This window comes from Panicum hallii, chromosome 4 (genome assembly GCF_002211085.1).
Source record: "Panicum hallii strain FIL2 chromosome 4, PHallii_v3.1, whole genome shotgun sequence".
NCBI lineage: Eukaryota > Viridiplantae > Streptophyta > Magnoliopsida > Poales > Poaceae > Panicum > Panicum hallii.
In genome coordinates, this window is record NC_038045.1 from 6526284 (window position 1) to 6549376 (window position 23093).

A 23093-nucleotide genomic window follows, 5' to 3' on the forward strand; every position below is an offset into this window, starting at 1 on the left:
ATAGTGCAGGGACAGACTATCAAGCAACAGTTTGACAGCTTGGATACTGATTACAAGTATGAGTGCATGATTGACAGGCTCTTCCACCTAAACCCATCCGAGCAAGCTCAGATCCACATCAGAGGCAGCTCAGATCAATTGAATAGGGGAATTCAAGTTTCAGCTGAGCCTGCAACCGAGACATCTCGATCAGGTGGCAAAGAATGTGACACCGATACTGAAAATCAATTGCTTTCCCCAATCTGAATAAACTGGACATATCAGACATTCAGGCAACCCTAGCGAAGAAATCACTCACACCCTCTCTACCTAATCCAATCGTCTACATCGAGTCCCTCCCCCACGGATGCCACGCCACAACTGAAAACAAGAACTGACGGTGCGAACGATGGGATCACAAGCATAAACCTCTTGCCCTGGCACCTGACGATGACCCAACTCCACTTGCCACCTGGGAACAGCCAGCGCTAGTTCTTCACGCGTTGCCAACCTTTGAGATCCTTGGAACATCCACCGGGAAGTTGTCGATCTCATCCATCCAGGGGTTCTTCTCCTTGGCCGGGTTCACGGTCCGGAGCGCCTTCCAGACGGCGCTGTTGCACTTGAACCCGGACCCGAACGCGATCTGCCAGATCCTGTCGCGCTTCCTGATCCTCCCCTTGGCCTCGGAGTACGCCAGCTCGTACCAGAGCGAGCTGCTCGACGTGTTGCCGAACCGGTACAGGGTCATCCTGGACGGCTCCATGTGCCAGTCGGCGAGCTCCAGGTTCTTCTCCAGCTCATCCAGCACCGCGCGGCCGCCAGCATGGATGCAGAAGTGCTCGAAGGCCAACTTGAAGTCGGGGATGTACGGCTTGATCTTCATCTTGAGCACCTTCTTGGCAACCAATGTGGCCATGAAGAGGAGCTGCTCCGACAACGGGAGCACCAGCGGCCCCAGCGTGGTGATGTTGGTCTTGAGGGCATCGCCGGCGACCGCCATCAGGTCCTTGGACAGCGACACGCCGATCTTGCCAATCTCGTCCTCCTCCTGCGTCACGCAGCCGAAGCACTTGTCGTCGGCGCCCTTGTGCGTGCGCACCGTGTGCACCAGCTCGTACTTGGACCTCCGCCGGTCGGACCGCTTGTTCGAGAGCAGGATGGCGGCGCCACCCATCCGGAACAGGCAATTCGACACGAGCATGGACCGGTTGTTCCCAAAGTACCAATTCAGCGTGATGTTCTCCATGCTGATCACCAAGGCGTACGAGTTGGGATGCACCTGCAGCAGATCCTTGGCGAGGTCGATGGACAGCAGCCCGGCGCTGCAGCCCATCCCGCCGAGGTTGTAGCTGACAATGTTCCCCCTCAGCTTGTAATGGTTCACCACCATGGCTGACAGCGACGGCGTCGGGTTGAACAAGCTGCAGTTGACCACGAGGACGCCAATGTCCTTGGGCCTCACCCCGGTCTTCTCGAGCAGCTGGTCGATGGCGCCGAACATGACGGCGCGCGCCTCCTTGCGCGCCTCGTCCATGCACGGGTTGGGGGGCACCCGGAGCACGGCGGCGGGCAGGTAGGTGTCCTCGCCGAGGCCGGAGCGCTCGAGGATCTTGCGCTGGAACTCGAGGTTCTCGTCGGTGAAGGAGCCGGTGAGCTTGGAGCAGTGCATGAAGGTCTCGCGCGTGCACTTGCGCTCCGGCTCCGGCTTGTAGCAGGCGAAGTCGAGCAGGTACACGGGGCGCGGGCGGGTGAGGAAGTAGACCGTGGAGAGGAAGACGAGCAGGGTGGAGCAGGCGACCACGGAGAGGAGGTTGAAGCGGAGCTGCTCCCACAGGTCGCCGAGGTCGCGCGGCGAGACGGTGGAGAGCTGCACGGCGACGAGAGCCATGAGCGGCGACAGCAGCAGGTACATGCCGTGGGAGATGAGGTAGTGGTACCCCAGCTTCACGTACTTGAGCCGCACCGACTGCTGGAAGTCCGGCATCCGGCGCCGCGGCTGCGTCGGCTCCGCAGCCGGCGGCGCGAGGGCAGCATTGGGCTCCGCAGCCGATGTCCCCATTCTGAAAAAGAAAAATAAAGATGCCCGTCAGGAAATCCCAAATGCCAGGATCTCAGGCAAGAACTTCTGGATCTCCGAATCGAGGTTTCAGATTGGAACGCCCAGAGAATATAAATCTAACGCGGCCGGGAGAAAGAGGGAGGTTTTCGCGCGTACCAGGTCAGGGATTGGTTTCCCGGGGTGGAGCGGGGAGGCGGCGACGGCGGAGGGGAGAGGAGAAGGCTTCAGCCGGCAAGCCGCCGCCCTTCCCTCTCTTGTCTCTCGATCTCCGCGCTAATGCGGCCGCGAGCGCCACGGGGAGGCGCCCAGCTCGGTGGTTTAATAGGGGGCCAAAGGAGGCCACGCGAAATGAACAAACGGAGAAGACAAGGCCGGAGAAGAGGAAAAAATTTCCCTTCGCCCCTCCATTAATCATTCAATTTTAATCTCGATCCTGAAGGATCACACTGTATTTCTTTGCAAGCTAATTTCTGAGTTGGCAACTAAGAATATTTAACACCTTCTTTTACCAAGGCATGTTTCCATAAGGAATCATTTTCTAAATGTACATGTGTTTCTTTTTTTAAAAAATAGCTCGCTTAGTTGTATAGAAGGCGAGCACTTCGTAATCACGGCACTAATGGATCAAATCGTGTTTATCTCCCTAAAATGAATCTTTTCATTTTGGTAAATCGTACAAAAATTTCGATCTAGATTTCAGATCTTTTGAGTGTATGACTTCTAAGTAAGGGTGGTTTCTTTTTTCTACTTTGTATAGTATATTTTTAAAGATTTTAAGCGATTAAGGAAACAATTCTCTCATCACCTCAACGATATTTGACAGCTATACTAAACTATCGGGCAGTTTGTAGTTTCGCTTGAACAACAATAAGCAACCCAGACACTTCAACTCCGATTCATCAAATTTCAATCAAAATAATATTTTGAAAAACTTGAACACAAAGACACATCGGAGTTATTGCCAGAATTGCAGCCTATAGAGTCCCATGATTTAGCAGAAGTTCCATGAAAAGCGTGTTTTTCATGTTTAGTACCGTGCCACAAAATTCTCTGCAAACGTGGGGGCTAAAGTGCGAAGGGGACAACCCTTTAGGCAACGGTTTACGCAATTATGCCTGCACAAATTCTGCGCGTTCTTTCGCAAAAAGACGAGGAAATTCTGCGCGTACAAGGATCAACGGCTGCCAGGGCGGCGCGGGCTGCTACGGACGGCTGGATCGGGGCCCAGACCGGTAACAGGCGCCCACGTTGCGCCGGTACCGTTTCCATAGTGCCCGTCCACCCTTTTCCAGATACCCGTAGCCTCTTTCCTTCTCACGTGCATGTGGGGCCCACGTGGTGGAGCCGGTGGAAACAGCAGTACTGGACAACTGGGCCAACGGAACGGGTGGGGCCCCTCTGGCTGGACTAGCCTGGCTGGTTGTGCTCAGGAGTCAGGAAGAGTAGGATAGAGTGTGTCATTTGAAAACGAAGAAAGATGCCCTTTTCACAACATTATTTCTAGGAAGGTCACTCTAGGTGTTTCCACATGGAAATTTCTCTTCAATTCAGTTGAAACTAAATCAAATTTTATCTCTACAGAAAACTAATTTTTCAACGACAAATACCTCAGCAGATAAAGGATAAAAATCAAAGGCAACAATTTTTAATATGTAAACCATAAAAATCAGTTTGTCCCCTGACTTGATAGATGGATCAAATTTATGTACAAGCTAATGTTAATTGAGAGTACTTCTTGGTGAGGTTCTTTGTGGTGAAACCTGCCCTGTCCACCCGGGTTCGAGTTCTCGGATCGATACATGTGCTCGTATTTTTTTGAATTTATTTTAGAATTTAACAGGCGGCAGCACAGCTCGATCTCTTGGATGTACTTATAAAGGTAGAGTTGCGCGCGTATTTGTACAGGTAAGATGGAATTATAGAGGGCCAAAATCGGCATAATAGATTTTTCACGAGCACACTTGCCAAATAATCCTTTCGTTCAAAATTATTAGTCGTTTTGATTTTTCTAGATTCATAGATTTTGCTATGCATTTAGATATAATATATATGTAGATGTATAGTAAAAATTATGAATCTAGAAAAGGTAAAATGACTAATAATTTAGGATAAAGGATAGAGGGAGTAGATTTTAGAGTTTTACATATGAATCTTTTGTGAGTATAATATTACCAAAAGGACTCTTAACTCTACGAGGTGATGATGTGTTTGATGCCACCTCGCTATCTAAAACAAACCTATCCGGCAAGGAGATGTGAATCGAGTGTGGAAATTTTTGCGTTGGAACCAGCAGATTAATCTACTCGCGTTAGGTGGAGCGTTCCACCGTCAAACGTTCCCGGTCAGCCGCACGCAAGGACACATCGCGCAGTGAAGACGGAGCCCAAGTACAAATGGACGCGGCTGCGGTGCTTCCCGTGCCGGTGACGCTCGACAAGTGTCCAGCCATCGCCGTCTCCTGCCATCACAAGCCACTGAATTGAAACCAGCTCGAGAGGACCTTGACTCGCCCTCAGCGACGAGGGGTGGCTGCGGCCGGGGATCGGGAGAGACCGACGACTCTGAGCGGAACGGAGGCGCGCGCCACGTCTCAGCACGGCCACGGCCGGCACGGGCGCGGGTGTTGATGAGCCTGCGAACCTGGGGGTCCGTACAGAAATGGGTCGATCCGTGTGGTTCCTCCTACCGGCCTGCGGCACCTGCCCGTGCACGGCCTCGGCATTTACCTCGCCCCGGCCCGGGAGGTGAGGTGAGGAGGAGGTGTCGGGTTCTTCCAAGTTCCAACTAGGCGAGGTCGCCCTTGCGGTGAGTCACGACAGGCTGGTGCAGCTTGAATGCCATGCACCATGCGTGGTTTTTTTTCTTCTGTTCACCGAACACGGTAACAATGATGAGGTCTGCCGCGCTAATGCTTTGTTGTACTCCACCGTTTTAAAATGTAGTTTATTTTAATTTTTTTATATTTATAGAATTTGCTATGCACGATCTAGAAAAGCTAAAAGAAACTATATTTTGAAAACGGAGAGAGCAGTTACGAGCACTTATCTCTAGCGGCAAACGAGTGTTGACGAAGTCGCGGACAGGGTAGTCCAAACAGAATGGAAAGCCTAGCTATTTTCCATAATTCACGCTCTCCTCGTTTAAAATCATAGATCGTTTTGGGTTTTCCATAATTACCTATATATCTGGATAAAATGTATATCTAGATGCACAACAAATATTATGTATCTATAAAAGTCAAAACAACGTATAATTTAAAATGGAGGAAGTAGCATTTAATACATCGTTGTATCAACAATTCAATGATCGATGTAGAAGTCTTTCAAAAAAACGATGTAGAAAGATGTGAATAAGGAAAGAGAAAGAAATCGTTTCTCAAATAATGAAGAAACTACTATATGTGTTGACCTATGTGTTGGGGGCGAGTGGTGTTTCCCACCACTTGTCTTGTGGGTCCCCACCACTTGGAGGCGGTGGCCTTGCTATCGCCCCTACCGGAGAGTTTAGTGTCATCCGGGTAGTTCATGCATCATACAATGTAGTTCTAAGGATATTATTTGATGAGATGATAGATTTTCAGTTGGAATTGCTCTAAGATCGTATAGATTGATCTTAATAAAATGTTTGGTAGGAAGAACTTCATTTGATTTAGGGAATGCACACATATCCATTGTTGGGATAGTTTTAAGGTCTGGTTTCCTTTCTAAATTAAACTGGTGGCTGATTCTCTTTCGAAATAATACTATAGCAAAATTTTATCAGTTGTCACTACTTCTACAAGTATATATAGGGAGACAATTTGAGGTTTACTTCGGATTATTTCATCTTCCTTGCCTCTCTAAGCCTAGATATTTGACAAAACCTCATGTCACTAGGCAACAATCTCACTTTCTCCTCTCTACTCTAATGACGGCGGCGACTCCAGTGAAGGAAAACCTCTGATAGTGACACTGCTCCAGTTGAGCGTACAGAGACTCCACTTCCAGACACTATCAGTACAAGTGTACTGTTCAGCTGCTAATGCATACACCCCTCCCAGAGAGCAATGAAACCGTTATGCTGCCAAGCAACAAGCTAAGGACGATCAATCTGCCGTGGGTTGGTGATGGTCCGTCCCTTGTGCTGCATCGGCACCGCATGCCCCGGTAGCTCATGTAAATGCGCCCCCCGCCAGCCACCGCGGGCACGCCGCGCGCACCGCAAGCGTGAACTGGCTTGCACTTGACGCGGCAGCCCATGTGACCCCTGCCTGGCCGGTTCTCCTCATCTCCGTTCGTTTCCCCCGCTCTTCATCAAGCTGATGAACCACCAACAATGGCCACATATGGTATGGCATGGTGTACCTCCAACGTAACCCTAGTCTCTGGTCCATGAGACCATGGCTGGCCACGAGAAGGCGTGGCGAGTCACCACACCAGAGATGACGATGTGCTGCTACCAACCATGCATGGCTCCAGTTCTGGTTTCTACAAAGAGGAACAATGGCTGAAGATTAAAGTACTTAGTTAAGACTGTAAAAAATACAGAGAGGGACAGAGAGGCAGCCAATGCAATGAGCAAGATCCCCAAATCCTAAATGCAGTTAAAAGGTCATCTCCCTGATGAGGGCAAAAGGGAAGGTAGTACAGTAGTCAGTAGGGCTGGCTGGCAAGAGGGAATCCATTTGCCTGCGTCGCATGTGCACTGTTGTACCTTGAGCCCGGACCGGACCACCCGGGCCAGATGGCAGGGAATGGCGCTGCCTTTGCCTCCAGGGAGGCCCATCTTGATTTTTCTTTTGAGCCACGACGACACTGCAGTGGGCAGCCAATAATTTTCTTTTGAGATCCGGCCCGTAGTCAATGACCTGGATGGTCCTTGAGGGTACAAATGTACTGACTACAGGCCGGGCGTACGTACGCCGCCTAATAAACACGCATGCCGCGCGTAGAAGACATACAAGTTGGTCCCTTCTCTGATGGGCATCAAATTTCAGACCACTGTGCAGCTGGGTATGTCTCGCTGCAGCACCAGGGAGGCATGGTGGTGCCCAGCCCAACCACAGGAATTACTACCCTAGCATGCTATACCTCTACCATATTCTATGTAGCAACAGCTACTTCACATTTTTTTTCTCTCTCCAAGTACATGTACACATATCACACTTATGTCTTCTACCACAAGTCTATTGATAAACTAAAAGGCCGTTTGGGAGGGTTTCTCCCAAAATGGCTTCATCGGTGAAGAAAAAAAGTGGTTTCATCCAGCTTCTGGTTCATTTTACCTCCGCTTACAAAACGGCTTCGTGCTATAGTATCTCGATCTGTGCAAAATAGGTGAAGCCAAAACTAGTAAAAGCCCTCTCAAACAGCCGTAATACACAGACTTTGAAGAATCACACCAAAAAAAAGTGTGATTATGTTGTTGTTAGGAGAAATGTAGATGCAATCCAATACAGATTTATCTTGACCAGAGAGGTACTTAGATAAACTGTTCAACCAAAATCTAAGGTAGTAAGGTTCAATTTGGGAACCAGAGGTCAGGGACCCTAAGATCACCAATGATTTCTTGTACTTGTGTACGTATTTGCAGTGGTAGGCCCTTTCAAAGAAAAATGAACTAGGAAACTCAAGTGTTTGTTAGCTAATGAAAGATTATTGTACATGCGCGAGCATGCCACGGAAGGAATTGAAGCCTATTTATGGAAGAGCTGCTCTCACACTGATGGCGCCGCCACATCATCAACTGTTCATACGCTGACCCATCGACGGCACCTGCTTACAGAAAATAACTCACAACTTCCCTACTGCTAGCATAGCTACATCACAGGTTATGACAAATAAAATAAAATGTAGTAGGTACGGTGTCTTTCAATCTTCACACAACTTCTTGAATTGTTAGGCCAACAAAAGCTTTTAAGAAATAAGAAGGGGCATTTTTTACATCAGAAGAAAGATTATGGCAGTCAGCTTTCAGAGTTTCAGTGTTGACTTTTATGTTTGTTTGCGCTGTGTACTCGGCATTGGGAAGTGGATAGGTTTTCGTGTTTCAACACGTAGACTTCAAGCTACCAACCTTCCCGGAAAAGGCACAGATTAAACCAACCAAGCAACAGGCTTGACTTGAATTTTCATAGTTATGAGTTTTGACAAAGCAGCATGATAAAATCACATGTGTAATACTAATATAATATGCGCGCCTAATTTTATCAATGCAACCATTGACTAGCACAACAACGAACTCCCAGGCATAATTTTGGTGTTACGTATGAAAAGCAGCCAAATTGTAACTTTGGAGTACTTGTGATGGAAGGTATCTGTATCTCTGATGTCATGTTCCTGGCTTTGTTTTCCAACTGGTGATCCCACTCTCACCTGGTAAGCAGTAGCTTTCATGTGATCATTCAGCCATTCATGGAGCAAGATCAGATAGCTGAGATTTGACATGTTTTAGCTTGGAATTGCAGCAAATTACATGAAGTCAGACGACTTTGATTATTTCTGTATTCATCATGCACCATGTGCAATTTCTTGCAACTTTCAGATAAGTTTCTTGATATTCAAGACAAATTGAGCTAGTTCTCCATGTGCAGCTCCTTTTCTTTATGTGTAAAGCAAGACACAAGGACACTTTAAGACGATATTCAGAATCCAGGAGAGGAACTGAAATTCAAACATCACTTGGAGGGTTTCAGACTTTTCTAAGTTTTTGTAATTGAGAGTTTAGTTCCACAAGGAAAATGGCTCACACAACATTCATACTAGTAGTACACTCAGTACAGGCCTAGCCAGTTGTATTCATGCTACTCACGCCGCACGAAACATGAAACACTGGTTCACTCAACACCATGCCGTCATGCGTGAAGGCCAGTCCATTGGCTTAACGCATGAGCGAAAGATGGATGAGAACACGCGCACAAATCATATGATGTAAGTTAGTTATCAATTACGTGTACCATGTATAGTTCTTTAGACTGCCTATTTCCTCCCCCTAGTTTTTCACTCTTTTATTTCACATATTTTTTTGCAAATAAACATAAATACCTCACTATAAGAATGCTACAATGACTTGCTTTTGTGAAACAATGCAAATAAATCAATGTTACATTCAAATTTAGTTCCCTCAACCATCTTGTCATATCTTCTTGAAATTCTCTATTGCAGCTTTACTTTGATCAAGTATATGAAGCAGGTAGCAATATCATCCTCAACAACGATTTTGGGGGTGTAATATTCAAAGTGTTACCTTCCAGGGTTTCTTAAACCTTTTCGGTTACGTACGAGTGCAAACGAAAAGGGGATGAATGGTTCTGGAGGCATCGCCAGTTCTCACCTACTACTAGGAGTACGGGTTGCATTCCTGGAAGGGAAGGACAGCTTGACAAGGATACAGACACACCAACCTTCAGCATCTATGGGCACAGACTGGATTTGCATGCACGCCTGGGGCTAGAAAACATGCAATGCAACAATCGCTATCTGACCAGACATACTTAAGGTAGTGCTGAAACCTGATTTGGATGATGTGTTTGGTGGTCAGTCAGAACTCAAAGGAGGCAACTGCATTTCATAATTAGACAGCCTGTATATTCTTCTTGCTAGATTATGCAGATTCAGGCCTCCACCGAAATGGCCCATTTATTGTGTATGCTTTCCGACTGTGCATGGCAAGTGTATAATTATAGATGGCAAGTGTATAATTAATGTTATCAGCTAAAACGTACAGACAAGCGTTGAATTCTAGTTACACTTGAGCACAGTCGGTTCTGCTAAGTTTTCATCGTCAGCGAGTCCTAGTTCAGTCAATGTTCAGCGTTAGATTGTACGGGGCCAAGTTGGCCCAAAACAGATCAGTGCACCCAGGATGTGACAACCTAATCCAATTGTAGAAGCACGAGAAGTTAAGGCCCAGGTTAAGAGTATTTCTGATCTACTTTTATTCTAATAACTTTTTCTGTCAATTCAAAATCTGGTGTATAAACATAATAGAGTGATCTATTGTTTTATCATGTAGCTTATTACCTTTCAGAATTTACATTTACATAAAGCACATCCGCCCATCTACATGATTTGCCCTGCACAGAAACCAAAACCAAATGCAGCTCAGGCTCAGACAGACTAAAAATGCAGCAGTAGCCAGTAAGAATGGTGCAATGTTCAGAATTTAACATGTAAAAAATGTTTCAAATAAAAATGACAAGTAGCTATACATGACTTCTAGTTCATGTGCAGGTGATGTTCACAAACAAAATATCATATTTACCTTTCTAATGATGCACTGAAATCTCCAAACCCAACGCCTAGTGTTACATAAATCTGTTGCCAGCTATGATGATTACAACTCCAGTGTGAACTCATTTAGCCGTATCAGCACCTCATTCCTCTTTGGACCAGAAAGAGCAGACTTTTAGTTAAAAAGAACAATCGACAATACAACTATTCAAAGATCAAAGTGGTTTTTTTTTTGGAACCGTGGGCAGAGATGGGTAAGGCAACATCCTAGAACACGAGCAATCTAGTTTTCCGAAGGAAATCCATGTAGTTTTCCTAGAATTACGAGAGGGGAATTCATCTAGGAATTTCATAAATCAACATAGAAGGCACAAAAATTGATTAGTTTCATACATTAATTTAAACTAAGAGAAAAGTTCATTTTACACCCCCCCCCCGAACTTGTATACTCAACTTTCAATACCAGTTAAATTACCCCCCTGACCATTTCAAAGTGGTTTTCTGCGCTGGTTTTGCTTATGTGGCAGTAGAGCCCACGTGTCAGGAATATTTCTCCCCTGCCTCTCTACCCCCCTCTCTCCCACCTCTAGGCCCCACCTCGACCCCCTTCCCCCCATTCCGCCTCCTATCCTCCTCCCGCCCTCCTCTCTGCTGCCGCCGCCCTTCCTCCTCCCGTGGGTACTGTTGCGCCGCTGCTGCGCCGGCATTGGCGGCGGCGACACCGAGGCCGGCACCACCGGAGGCTTTGTCGCCCTCCTGGTCCTCCCTCTTTGCGCCTGCCTCTTCTTGCCTCCGCGGGGGCCCCCACTCCGCCACCTCCCCTGTTCCCACCTCATCCTCTGCCTTGCCGTGGCCGCTGCAGTGGCACCTCACCGCCTTGGCTTCCCCTCCTCACGCCCCGTTGCGCAGTCACCCCACGCCAGCCCCCTCGTGCGCCTCACCCGCAGGCCGGCCTTCCGCCTCCGCGACACGGCCGCCGCCGAAACCGCAGCAGCGGCACGGATCGGGTGAGACAGATGCTGCCGCTGAGCGGCCGCCGCGGCCGCATGCAGGCGCAGCAGGAGCGCGGTGGGGTGGGGGTGTGAGCGCCATCCTGGAGCAGGAGAGAGAGGGAGGGAGGGAGGAGAGAGAGGGTAGAGGAGAGAGGGAGGTGAAAATTCCTCACAAGTGCGTTCACTTCCACGCGTTCAACGAGATGGACTCCGACATATGGGTGGTACTACCACGTAAGCAAAACCACCGTAGAAAACCGCTTCAAAACGGTCAAGCGGTAATTTGACCGGTATTGAAAGTTGAGGTGTGCAATATTTTTTTTTCTAAGTTCGGGGTTGTTTTTTTAGATTTGGTGACAAGTTTAGGGGGGTAAAATGGACTTTTCTTGTAAAGCTAAAATGGAAGATATACAAGGAAACATACCATTAAGAAGCTCTTCGTCCTGGGATCATTGTAACGTGCAAGCAAACAGCCTTGTTGAGGCTTCAATCCATCTTTAAGTAATTGGGAGCGTAGATCCTTTTCCTTCTGGAGCACAATTTCTTCTTTTGGTCGTCCACTGAATTTTTTTACTGCAACAATGCCTCCTTCTACCTTCCTCAAAGTAACCGCTTCTGTATTTGGAGCTGGTAAACTGAATAGAAAATACCATTAGCCACAAAGTAATACTATACAAATTATTAAAAATATCCCCTTCATTTACCTTATCAAAAAAAAATAAAAAAGCACACCCTAAAAATATAAAACTCAGAAGAGAAAAGTGGAAAGTGGCAAAACACACTGGAAAATCGATAACAAGAAATAGTAGGGGGACCTGGAGCTGAGATCTGAACCCCTGGATATACCTGTTCAAGTCTTTGTTCATTGGCAGAACTATCTGGATGGATACATCTGAAAGTGTGCCATCAGAAGCTTGAGTGAAGACAGGTGTAGTCATCGGAATCTTTTCAGATGAAGCATTCTTGCCAAATATATATCTACATGTATAAGTATGTTGGATATTGAGACACATGGAATTTCAAGAATCTGTTTGACGTATTTACTGATACTGTAACGTATAGAACAACTCACCCAGTTACATTATTGAATCCTGAAGATCCTGTCAGTTTATCTCCTTTTGCTTCAACTATTAAGAATGGTGAATAACTTCTAACCTGAAATTAGTTATGCTCATAAATTTCACCTCCTGCAGAAGTATCTGAGGAACTAAAATTTATAATTAACCTTTCTACTGAGTACTACTCTACAAGTGTGGATTATGAGGGCATGCTAACGCTTGCTGTATACTTATAAATCAACATCAACACGTGGAATCCATGTTTTCGAAAATGTAAGAATAATATTGTTATTCATCATCGAAAGAACCGGAAGAAGTGGTTTGGTTAGACATAATAGTGCAGTGGTATATGAAATATATTTGTCTACAACAACAACAACAACAACTTAGCCTTTTGTCCCAAACAAGTTGGGGTAGGCTAGAGATGAAACCCACGGAAAATAAGAATAAGAAATATAAAAAGGGCACAAGCCAAAGGAAGAGTTAGGAGTTAAACAAAAAGTAACAAATGTCACGGTTCAGGTACGTTAATTGCTAATCTCCAAACGCTCCTATCCATAGCTAATTCCTTAGCGATATTCCACTCCTTAAGGTCTCTCTTAACCGTCTCGTCCCAAGTTAGTCTAGGTCTACCTCTCTTTACATTATCGCCCCGCTTTAAAACTCCACTACGCACCGGCGCCTCGGGAGGCCTCCGTTGTACGTGTCCAAACCATCTCAACCGATGCTGAATCAACTTCTCCTCGATAGGTGCCACCCCGACCCTATCTCGAATCTCTTCATTCCGGACTCTATCCTTTCTTGTATGCCCGCAGACCCAACGCAGCATACGCATCTCTGCTACACTCAGTTGCTGGACATGTCGCCTTTTTGTAGGCCAACATTCAGCACCGTATAGCATCGCCGGGCGAATCGCCGTCCTATAGAACTTACCTTTTAGCCTCTGTGGCACCTTCTTGTCACAGAGGATGCCAGAAGCCTGCCGCCACTTCAACCAACCGGCTGAAATTCTATGTCTAACATCTTCATCAATGTCTCCATCTTTCTGAAGCATTGATCCTAGATACCGGAAAGTATCTTTCTTGGCCACCACTTGACCTTCGAGGCTAACGTCCCCATCCTCATGCCTAGTCGGGCTAAAGTCGCACATCATATACTCGGTCTTGGTCCTACTCAGTCTGAACCCCCTCGACTCTAATGTGTGTCTCCACAGCTCTAACTTCATATTAACCCCTGCCCTACTCTCGTCAACTAGCACCACATCATCAGTAAAGAGCATACACCAAGGGATATCACCCTGTATGTCCCTTGTGACCTCCTCCATCACCAAAGCAAATAGATAAGGGCTCAATGCTGACCCCTGATGTAGTCCTATTTTAATTGGAAAGCCACTGGTATCGCCATCACATGTTCGGACACAAGTCATCGCATCCTTGTACATATCCTTGATGAGGGTAATATACTTAGTTGGGACTTTGTGTTTTTTCAAGGCCCACCACATGACGTCTCTCGGTACTTTGTCATACGCCTTCTCTAGGTCAATAAAGACCATGTGTAAGTCCTTCTTCTCCTCTCTATATCTCTCCATCAACTGTCGTACTAAGAAAATCGCCTCCATGGTCGACCTCCCAGGCATGAACCCAAACTGATTTTGGGTCACCCTTGTCAATCTTCTTAGTCGATGCTCGATAACCCTCTCCCAAAGCTTCATCGTATGACTCATCAGCTTAATCCCGCGGTAGTTAGTACAACTTTGAACATCTCCCTTGTTCTTGAAGATCGGTACTAAAATACTTCTTCTCCATTACTCCGGCATCTTGTTTGACCGGAAAATTAGGTTAAAAAGCTTAGTTAACCATACTACCGCCCTCTCGCCCAGGCATCTCCACACCTCAATGGGGATGCCATCGGGACCCATCGCTTTACCTCCCTTCATCCTCTTCAAAGCCTCCCCGATCTCTGCCTCCTGAATCCTCCTCACAAAGCGTCTGTTGGTGTCATCAAATGAGTCGTCCAACACGAAGGTAGGACCCTCATTTTCCCCATTAAACAACTTGTCGAAATATTCTCGCCATCTGTCCTTGATCTCCTCATCCTTCACCAGAAGTCGATCTGTCTCATCCTTGATGCATTTGATTTGGTTTATGTCTCTTGTCTTCCTCTCGCGGGTCCTAGCTATCCTATAAATGTCCTTCTCTCCTTCCTTCGTACCTAGCCGTTGATAAAGGTCATCAAAAGCCTGACCTTTCGCTACACTTACAGCTCGCTTTGCAGACCTCTTCGCTAATCTATAGCCCTCGATGTTGGTTGCGCTCTTGTCGAGGTGAAGGCGTTTGAAACACTCCTTCTTCTCCTTAATAGCCCTTTGCACCTCGTCATTCCACCACCAAGTCTCTTTCACTTCCTGCTTGCCTCCCCTACTCACACCAAACACTTCTGAAGCCACCTTCCGAACACATGTCGCCATCTTTAGCCACATATCATCTACATCTGCCCCTTCTTCCCAAGGCCCCTCGCCTAGCACCCTCTCCTTAAACGTTCGTGCCTCTTCCCCTCTAAGCTTCCACCACTTCGTTCTCGCAATCTTGGCACGTTTGTCCCGGTGGGTACGTACCTGAAAACGAAAATCCGCCACCACAAACTTGTGTTGAGGGATTGGGGGACAACACACTCCCCAGGTATCACCTTACAATCTAAACAGGCGCGTCTATCCTCTCTCCGAGCAAGAATAAAATCGATTTGGCTCGAGTATTGTCCACTATGGAAGGTCACTGGATCGGACTCCCTCTTTCTAAAGAGGGTATTTGCTAACAGCAGTTCGTAGGCCAACGCAAAATTCAAAACATCCTCTCCCCCCTCGTTCCTACTACCATACCCGAAACCCCCGTGTACTCGCTCATATCCTACATTAGTCGCACCTACATGGCCATTGAGGTCTCCTCCTATGAAGAGCTTCTCACTGGCACGGTACTAACCATGCTATCAAGATCTTCCCAGAACTGACTCTTGGAGCTCTCACTAAGACCTACCTGAGGGGCATAGGCACTGATCACATTCAGGACCAAATCTCCAATGACCAACCGCACTAGGATAATCCGGTCATCTTGCCTCCTAACATCTACAACCCCATCCTTAAGGCTCTTATCGATCAAGATGCCTACACCATTCCTACCCGAAGTTGTCCCCGTGTACCAAAGCTTGAAGCCAGAACCCTCCACCTCCTTCGCCTTCTAGCCCTTCCATTTAGTCTCCTGCACGCATAGAATATTTACACGTCTCCTAATTGCTACATCGACTAGTTCTCTTAACTTACCTGTTAGAGACCCTACGTTCCAACTACCTAGACGAATCCTAGTTGGCTCGGCTAGCTTCCTTACCCTTCGCACCCATCGAGGGAAATGCGAAGACCCTTGCTCATTTTTCACTACACCCGGGCGCAGATGTAGCGCGCCACAGAGGCTGCGACGACCCGACCCTTGCTCACTTATCATCGTACCCGGATCACGATACGACGCGCCCCTGAGGGGATGACGACCCGGCCCTTGCTCATTTAACACCACACCCGGGTTCCGATGTAGCGCGTCGCTAAGAGGGTTACGCCCCAGCAAATTTCTTATGGGTTTCATTTCCATTAGAGTGGCTGATTTTTACGCTGGTTCGCCAAACCTAACACAACCCTCCACATTTTCTCATCGCGGGCTTGGGACCGGCAACGACAGTGTTATGAAATATATTTGTCTAATATAATAATTACTGATAAGCACCAGTATTGGCCATTAGATGCCAATTGCCAACAACCTGAGGCTTAGATAGCTCTGAGTACACAAAAGTTGTAGATAAAGCAAATTGTCAATCCGTATAGATGATACATTATAGTGCGCTGAGTACTCCAAATATTAGATCAAGCACATAGTAAATCAGTAAGATGATGTATTAGATTGCTCTAGGTACATGAAAATTGTAGATCAAGGACATAGTAAATTAGTATAGATTATGCACAAGATTGCTGAGTACACAAAAATTGTAGATCAAGCACAAATCAAATTGGAAATCAGTATAGATGATGCATTAATACCTCATAATGTGCGGTCCTCTTTAGAATAAGGTAATTTGGCGTTTCTATGTCCGGGGTCTTGTAAAACCGTAGCTGTGCAAAATGCCAAAAAAATAGTCTCTCTAAATACTTGTTAATGTGTGAAAAGGAAAATAATAGGTTGATGGAAGATTACCTGCTTGAAAACATCCCATAATCCTTCAAAAGAGAAGTATTCATTATTTTCAATCGAATCCCAAAGATCCTGCACTTCAGCGTATCAGAAAATTACAGTACCATTTAATGAAAACATTACATTGCTGATCATTACAATTTAAATGAAGGATATTTGGCCAGCAAAAAACTACCATAGCCCATATAGCAGGTGACAGCAGGACCAATATAAATCACTGAGGTGGCAAGCATTGTCATATCTCAGCAAAAGCCTAATGTACCGGTATTTTTCCTTGGTAAAGTAACTAAACTGCTAGTGTAGAACTTCACAAGAGGGTAGACAAAACTTGACAACTGGGAAATAATTATCCTTGGCTTTTTCTTAAATGAGGGAGTACCAAACGTTGTCTGACCACAGAAGACGCTAAAACCAGTTCTCAGGGAGGTAAGTAAGAAGCACTGTAATGTAGGGGGAAGATGTACCATGAACACTGTGATAAAAAAGCCTTTGTGTGGCACAACTACCAACTAGAAATGGGTACACCACACGGTGGGAGACTAACTATTGTGAAAACAGGCAGGCAACTCGTTGGAGAAATCTCTGATAATTTTTGTGGTGTGCTAACTAGTTGACCCGACAAGTAACTGATAGTCCTGATTGCTCTTTATATTCACTACTACTATCCATGGTCCACATTGGCATGTACATACATGATTCATCTTAATTCTCAAGGGAGGTACTGAACTGTGCAAATACTACTATACTGCGGACTGCCGGACTGCGTAGAGCGCGGCCGCACCACTAATTCTTCAGAAATTGCCATTGGCCCTGTTTGTTTACAAGCAAGATTATATAATCTAGTTTATAGGTGATGGATTATGTAATCTGGATTATTATAAACTTGAGAGAAATAATCTATGAGCAGTTTGGCAACATAGATTATTTGAGGTCTACATTACTATAATCTAAAATAAGCATGTTTTCAGCAGCTTATGGATTATTATAATCTAGGGGGTGTAGATTATATAATCTGATGAATAAGCTGGATGGAGCCTGGGGTGTTTGTTTCCTTGTAAGATTATTTTTCAGATTTTAAGCTGGATTATATAATCTCATGGGCAAACAAACAGGGCCACTGTCCTTGTCCCTTGATGATAAGCAACAGTGCTTACCACATGGCTGTTGAACTTGAGATTCTGCGGGTTGAGGCCCATTATCGACAGCCCGGTGAAGACCAGCTCCGGCTTCCATGGCAGGAGCATAAACTTCATCACCATGGTCCACCTCGTGGTGAGCTCGTACGGCCCTGTCTAAAACCAAATTCAGCACAGTCAATAGCCGCCACGGCCGCAAAATCCCGCCGCGTCCTCGCCAGAGCCGAGCGCGCCGAACCTGCTTGACGGCGTGGAGGTAGAAGTCGGGGCGGAATAGCAGCTTGAGGAGGCGGATGTTGAAGAGGTAGCCGTCGATGGTGTCGTGGCGGGTGATGGGGTCGCGGAACCGCACGCGGTCGTCGTACGCGGACCGGTCGATGCCCACGTCGTCGAACAGGTGCGGCAAGTCGGCGCGAAGGAACTCACAAAGCCTCTCCGCGTCGGCCACCGACAGCCCCTCGCCCCCGCCCTTCTCATCCTTCTCCTCCGCCGCCGCGGGGGCCGACGACGACGCAGGGGCCACCGCGCCGCCGGGCGGCGCCGCACGTGCCACGAGGCGGAGGTTCCTCCTCCGGGAAGAGGAGGGGAGTGCGGAGGCGCATGGGCGGAGACGGAGGGAGACGGCGGTGGGGGACGCCGGTGGCGGTGGGAGGATGAGGAGGCGGGAGCGGAGGGATGTGGTGGTGGCCATTGCTGCCGTTTGGTTTCGTTCGTGCTGGAGCTTCTCCGCTTCACTTTTTCTTATTTTTTCCTCGCTTCATTTTTTGGGCGCGTGTTAAAATTTGGGCCAGGAGATCACTGGTGGGCCTTGCCAAATTCCTAGCCACAGGTGACAGGCCCGGAGTGAACGAGAGTGAAGTTCAACAGTCAACAAAGTCCTCACAGTTTGCCCGTAAAACTGAACAAATTCCCCTTAAAAACGGAACAATTGAGCACACCGTCAGATTTTTTCCCCAAAAAAAATTAGATAAACTGTACAAGAGCAAGCACACCATTCCTGTATATGAGTAGATGTGATTTGTGACGTCATAAACACAGCCGCATCACTCAGGCACTCAGGCAGGAGGCCAGAAATTACTATCTGGTTGCCACAAGTCAGGTAGAGACGTAAGGATACACTGTAGCATTGACATATACAACTCGATCAGCAAGATTGGATTTTCTTGACAACAGCCTGACATGTCGATAGGTCATCGTTGCAAGCAGGTAAAGACGTAAAGTTTATCCTCATGGTGTGGTAACAAATTCTTCACAAAAGATGCCCAGATCAATCTCCCAAATGCCCCCTCCAAGACATCAAATTGCTGCTATCTGCTATCTACTTGCTGCAGAGTGCAGAGCATCCCTGTTCGGTTTCTCCCCAAGACCCTTGATCTCCATGAACGCTTTACTCAGCACTTCCTTTGCAACTTTAAAGGCGCCGGCTGATACAGCTCCCTTCTCTGCACACTTCATCGCGTCACGAACAAGATCATTATATCTGGAAGCCACTGAATCTGCGCTGCCACTATCATTTCCTACATTAAGCCCAATCAGTTCTGGCCCCATCTTGGCCTTCTTTGTCCATCGCTTCGTGATGCATGGCTCTGGAAGCATGATGACACCAGCCAAGACGAACACCCCAAGGACATGCCTGCAAAGTATCGCTGAGAAGGCAAACCGGCAGCAATCGCACCAGGCCTTCTTCTCAGCTACGTTGTAGAAAACGGTATGCCTGGTAGGAGGATCGCCATCTCTATCGACGTAGTACTTCATGTATGGTCCGTCCTGAACTTTGACGGCATAATGCTGCAATGCTTCAATCAATTCCACCTGGAATGTTTCAAATGCAGCTCTGGTGTAGATGCTCGCCGCTTGTTTTTCCAAGTCCGTGTTGATTTTCAGAAGTTGTTCAGGAGGAAATGAAATGATGTCTTTCTGGGCTTCATTTGCATACAAACCGTCCATGTACTGATCAAATCTAGTGATAAAAGTACTCAAAGAAACTCTTGCAGTGAAGTTATTCCTATGAAACCTGCTGACTGTTTCTACTCTATGAGTTAATGACAACTCGGCGAAGAAGGAGCTGGTTAGGTATGCAGGAACCCATTTGTGCCTTATCTCATACAGTGACTGCAGCCAAGTATCATCTCTCAGGCCATACTTGTCAAGAATGGAACCCCAGACCATGTCAAAAACAGGTACAGTATCACACCTGTTGATACATCTCTTTAGCTCATCATGGAACCCGGGAAATCTTGTGTAGACATCAGTCAATTTCTTCTTACATCTGGACAAGATTCGCCATCTGCAAAGACGATGGAAACATTGAGGAAATACTTTGGCAACTGCAGCTGCCATACCCTTGCCTTCATCGGTAGTAAAGGAAAATGGCAATCGTTTATCCATCGCTGCCATCCATGTCTCAAAAATCCAACCATATGAAGATTCTGTCCTGTCCAAAATTAAGGCACAACCAAAAACAACAGTGTCACCATGGTGATTCACACCTGTGAAAGCTGCAAAGGGCAGCATATTCTCATTTTGACTATAAGTAGTGTCGAAGTAAACAGCATCCCCAAAGTATGTGTAGGCCATTCTAGCTCTTGCATCAACCCAAACTGCATTGGTTACACAGTTCTTACTGTCGACTTGTATAGAACAGAAAAAACCGGAGTTCACTGACTGCATTCTCTTGAAGTAATCAAACAGTCCTTGAGCATCTGTATCTCCAAACACATTCCTTCGCACCTCCTGCAATTGGTTCTCATGCTCCTGAAATTTCCCAGAGAGGCGGCGGAGTTGGACTTCCCGTGCCCGATCTGCACTAGCAATAACATGGTTGTGCTCCAGCACCAACTTCGTGATAACCCACTTATCTGGGCCCCTACGCACCACCTCCATCATCGCTGGGCACCCATCCCGTATAGAGAGGCGCTTCCTCTTTTTCTTGTTGCTAGGCTCCACAGGCTTCTTCTTGTGATGACCCTCTTTCAAGCACACAAAACGCTTCATAACGAGCACCTCAACACCCTTTCTCCGCTCGCTACGGGATCGTGCAACACGGATCCCAAACCCAAAACGTAAGGCATATGCGTTGTAGAACACCCGGGCAGCTGCATCAGATTCAAACTCCATACCCATGCGTGGTTCATCATTGTTTCCCACCATATCAGCTGCCATCAGCAGCTCATTTCCAGTTGGTGGCATGGTTCCATCAGAGGGATCGATAGCATGAATCTGGGAAGCCACCACACCAGTTCCTTGGTCAATATTCTCAGTACCCGTATCATCCTCAACATCGATGAAATCTTCAACCAATTCCTCATCTTCACTTGACGAATACTCCATTCAACAGTTCCAAATGTCTAAAATTTCCAATTTTCAAGGGAAATGCAGTCCTTCGAGTGCAATAAATCACTGCAACAATCAGATAGCCTGGCCAGACAAGGATAAGACATTAGACATTTTGACTTGAGTTTCAGTGGGGGGAAACACACTTGCTACAGAGAGGTAATAATTTGGAGAGAAAAAAAGGATAGCAAAATATCATGGGTGTGGCACAAATTTGATACCTGAACACCAATAGAAGAACATGTACCCTCAACTGAAGTGAAAGACAGCTTAAATTTCACCATTTCTATCAGCAGCCAAGAGCACCCACATCACATACCTTAGTAGACCCGCACGTAGCACGACTAATTTCAAATTGCTCTAAGCATCACCATCCATACAACTCAATCTTCAGGCAGTTCAGTTGCACAACCCAAATAACCACAAACCACTCAACTGCAGACGCATAGCTAGGGGGCACTGGAGGTACAGTTAAACCCCAAAAGTTAATGGAACATAAACCGCACCAGCACCTCGGCACCAAGTTTCCTACTGACCCAACTGAAATTGATCTCGCGCACTGAACAATAAGGTGGAGAATCCAACCAAACCATGGACTGATTGATTCCGCTGGCAGGGTATCACTCAGCAAGGCGAGCCAGCAAATCCGCAACTAAGCGAATAGAGACAGAAGGTGCCCGAACTAGTTTCATACAGAGGCACACAGCACATGCTCACTATGACGAGGTCCCCTAGAACGAGACGAACTCTCGGAGCAACCCATCGAGGCAAGGCAGGGTTGATTACCAGCTAAAGGAGAATCAGCTCGGAGCCCGGATGGATCTCCACTCTGCGCGCCGAGCGCCGGCACAGACTGCGGGATGAGGAGGGCAGAGACGCCTCTCGACGAGAGAGGGCCCGGTGGATGCAGGAACGGCTCGCGGTGTCCCGTCGCCGGCGGCGAGGAGCAGGTGGTGGGGCACGACAGAAGGAGAAGCGAGTGGGGAAGAAAACAGCAGCAGTTTTGGTATTGCTACTGGAAATTGGAAAGCAAGACGATGGGCCGCCCTCGCGCTGCTGGGCCAAGCCGCTCGGAAAAGTGAAATATGTTATCGTCCGCTCCTGGAACCAATGGGCTCGATTAGATCTGTCTTGAAATACCCTAAAAAAAAGATCTGTCTTGAAATTTGGATATGTGTTTCCCTATCTCTGATATTATGATCAGCTTGAATGAACTCACGTAGTCCGTGAGTACTCCATCCATAGTTGTTTTAGTTTTTCTAGATGCATAATATTTATATATTTATATATATATATATTATATCTAAGTGTATAATAAAATCTATATATTAAAATATTAAACGACTAATAATTTAAAATATTATGATGAAGAAAGTAAAAAATTTTAAGGGTCTCACAAGCTTCCCAACACACATATAATGGAAGTTCATCTTCATCTTGCTCGTATTCAATAGCTATTGAGAGAGGGAAGGGGTGCAGGGGAAGTTCAATCCACCGAGAAACTTAATTCTTCTTAAGCAAATCACAAAGAGCTGGATCTCCAAATAGATTCAAATTTTTCCGTAACCAAAAGTTTGGGGTACTTACGATATGTTTGGATGAGTTAAAGTTGAGTGCTAAACTTTAGCATATATTAGCACTCATACTCTATGCTAAAGTTTTTGAATCTTAGATAAAGTTTAGCCTACCCACTCTTATTTAGATGAGCTAGTGCAAAATTTACCACTTTTGTATATTAGCACTTATATCAAACACCTCTTTACTCGAGTCACCACTTGCTAGTAGGGCAATGCAAACATCTAGGGCTACACCACACGATCTTCATGCTCTTCTTACCACCGTGATGCTAATGTCTACAAATGTGCTCTGCAGATAGTTGAGACTCATGCGTTGGTTCCTTATGGTATACCACTGTAGTTTACAAATGGTAACTACAAATGGTTAAAGTCATATACTTACTTCCTATGTCATATCCCTAAATCAGCATGTGTATTTTCTAGGAACGAGATCCTCTTAACATTTTTGCTAGTACGCTAGAAGAGCGTCAAACTTGTAGGACCCTTGGTCGCAAAACCAACGACAGGAGGGAGTGAACAA

General features: G+C 46.5%; 3 protein-coding genes across 7 annotated transcripts; all 3 read right to left on the reverse strand.

Annotated features, from left to right (window-relative positions):
* Positions 1-17: 17 nt before the first annotated feature.
* On the reverse strand, positions 18-2383 carry LOC112890009 (3-ketoacyl-CoA synthase 11-like). Its single transcript, XM_025956836.1, has 2 exons — positions 2198-2383; positions 18-2042 (listed from the first exon to the last, which is right to left on the reverse strand). The coding sequence occupies exon 2, from the start codon at positions 2039-2041 to the stop codon at positions 476-478; it is 1566 nt and encodes a 521-aa protein (XP_025812621.1). The 5' UTR covers position 2042; positions 2198-2383; the 3' UTR covers positions 18-475.
* A 3494-nt stretch (positions 2384-5877) lies between these two features.
* On the reverse strand, positions 5878-18505 carry LOC112888841. Of its 4 annotated transcripts, none has more exons than XM_025955199.1 (10): positions 17902-18505; positions 17682-17819; positions 16531-16599; positions 16377-16448; positions 12316-12398; positions 12090-12221; positions 11668-11878; positions 10283-10402; positions 10042-10094; positions 5878-6507 (listed from the first exon to the last, which is right to left on the reverse strand). In XM_025955199.1, exons 1-8 carry the CDS (start codon positions 18352-18354, stop codon positions 10355-10357), a joined length of 1206 nt encoding a protein of 401 aa, XP_025810984.1. In that variant the 5' UTR covers positions 18355-18505; the 3' UTR covers positions 5878-6507; positions 10042-10094; positions 10283-10354. The 4 variants fall into 4 exon arrangements, with proteins under 4 accessions (XP_025810984.1, XP_025810982.1, XP_025810981.1 ...); XM_025955197.1 differs by lacking the exon at positions 5878-6507 and adding an exon at positions 7486-7794; XM_025955196.1 differs by lacking the exon at positions 5878-6507 and adding an exon at positions 8114-8394.
* An 86-nt stretch (positions 18506-18591) lies between these two features.
* Positions 18592-22030, reverse strand: LOC112888839 (protein FAR1-RELATED SEQUENCE 5-like). Of its 2 annotated transcripts, none has more exons than XM_025955193.1 (2): positions 21783-22030; positions 18592-21080 (listed from the first exon to the last, which is right to left on the reverse strand). In XM_025955193.1, the coding sequence occupies exon 2, from the start codon at positions 20991-20993 to the stop codon at positions 18978-18980; it is 2016 nt and encodes a 671-aa protein (XP_025810978.1). In that variant the 5' UTR covers positions 20994-21080; positions 21783-22030; the 3' UTR covers positions 18592-18977. The 2 variants fall into 2 exon arrangements, with proteins under 2 accessions (XP_025810978.1, XP_025810979.1); XM_025955194.1 differs by lacking the exon at positions 21783-22030 and adding an exon at positions 21218-21765.
* Positions 22031-23093: the final 1063 nt, after the last annotated feature.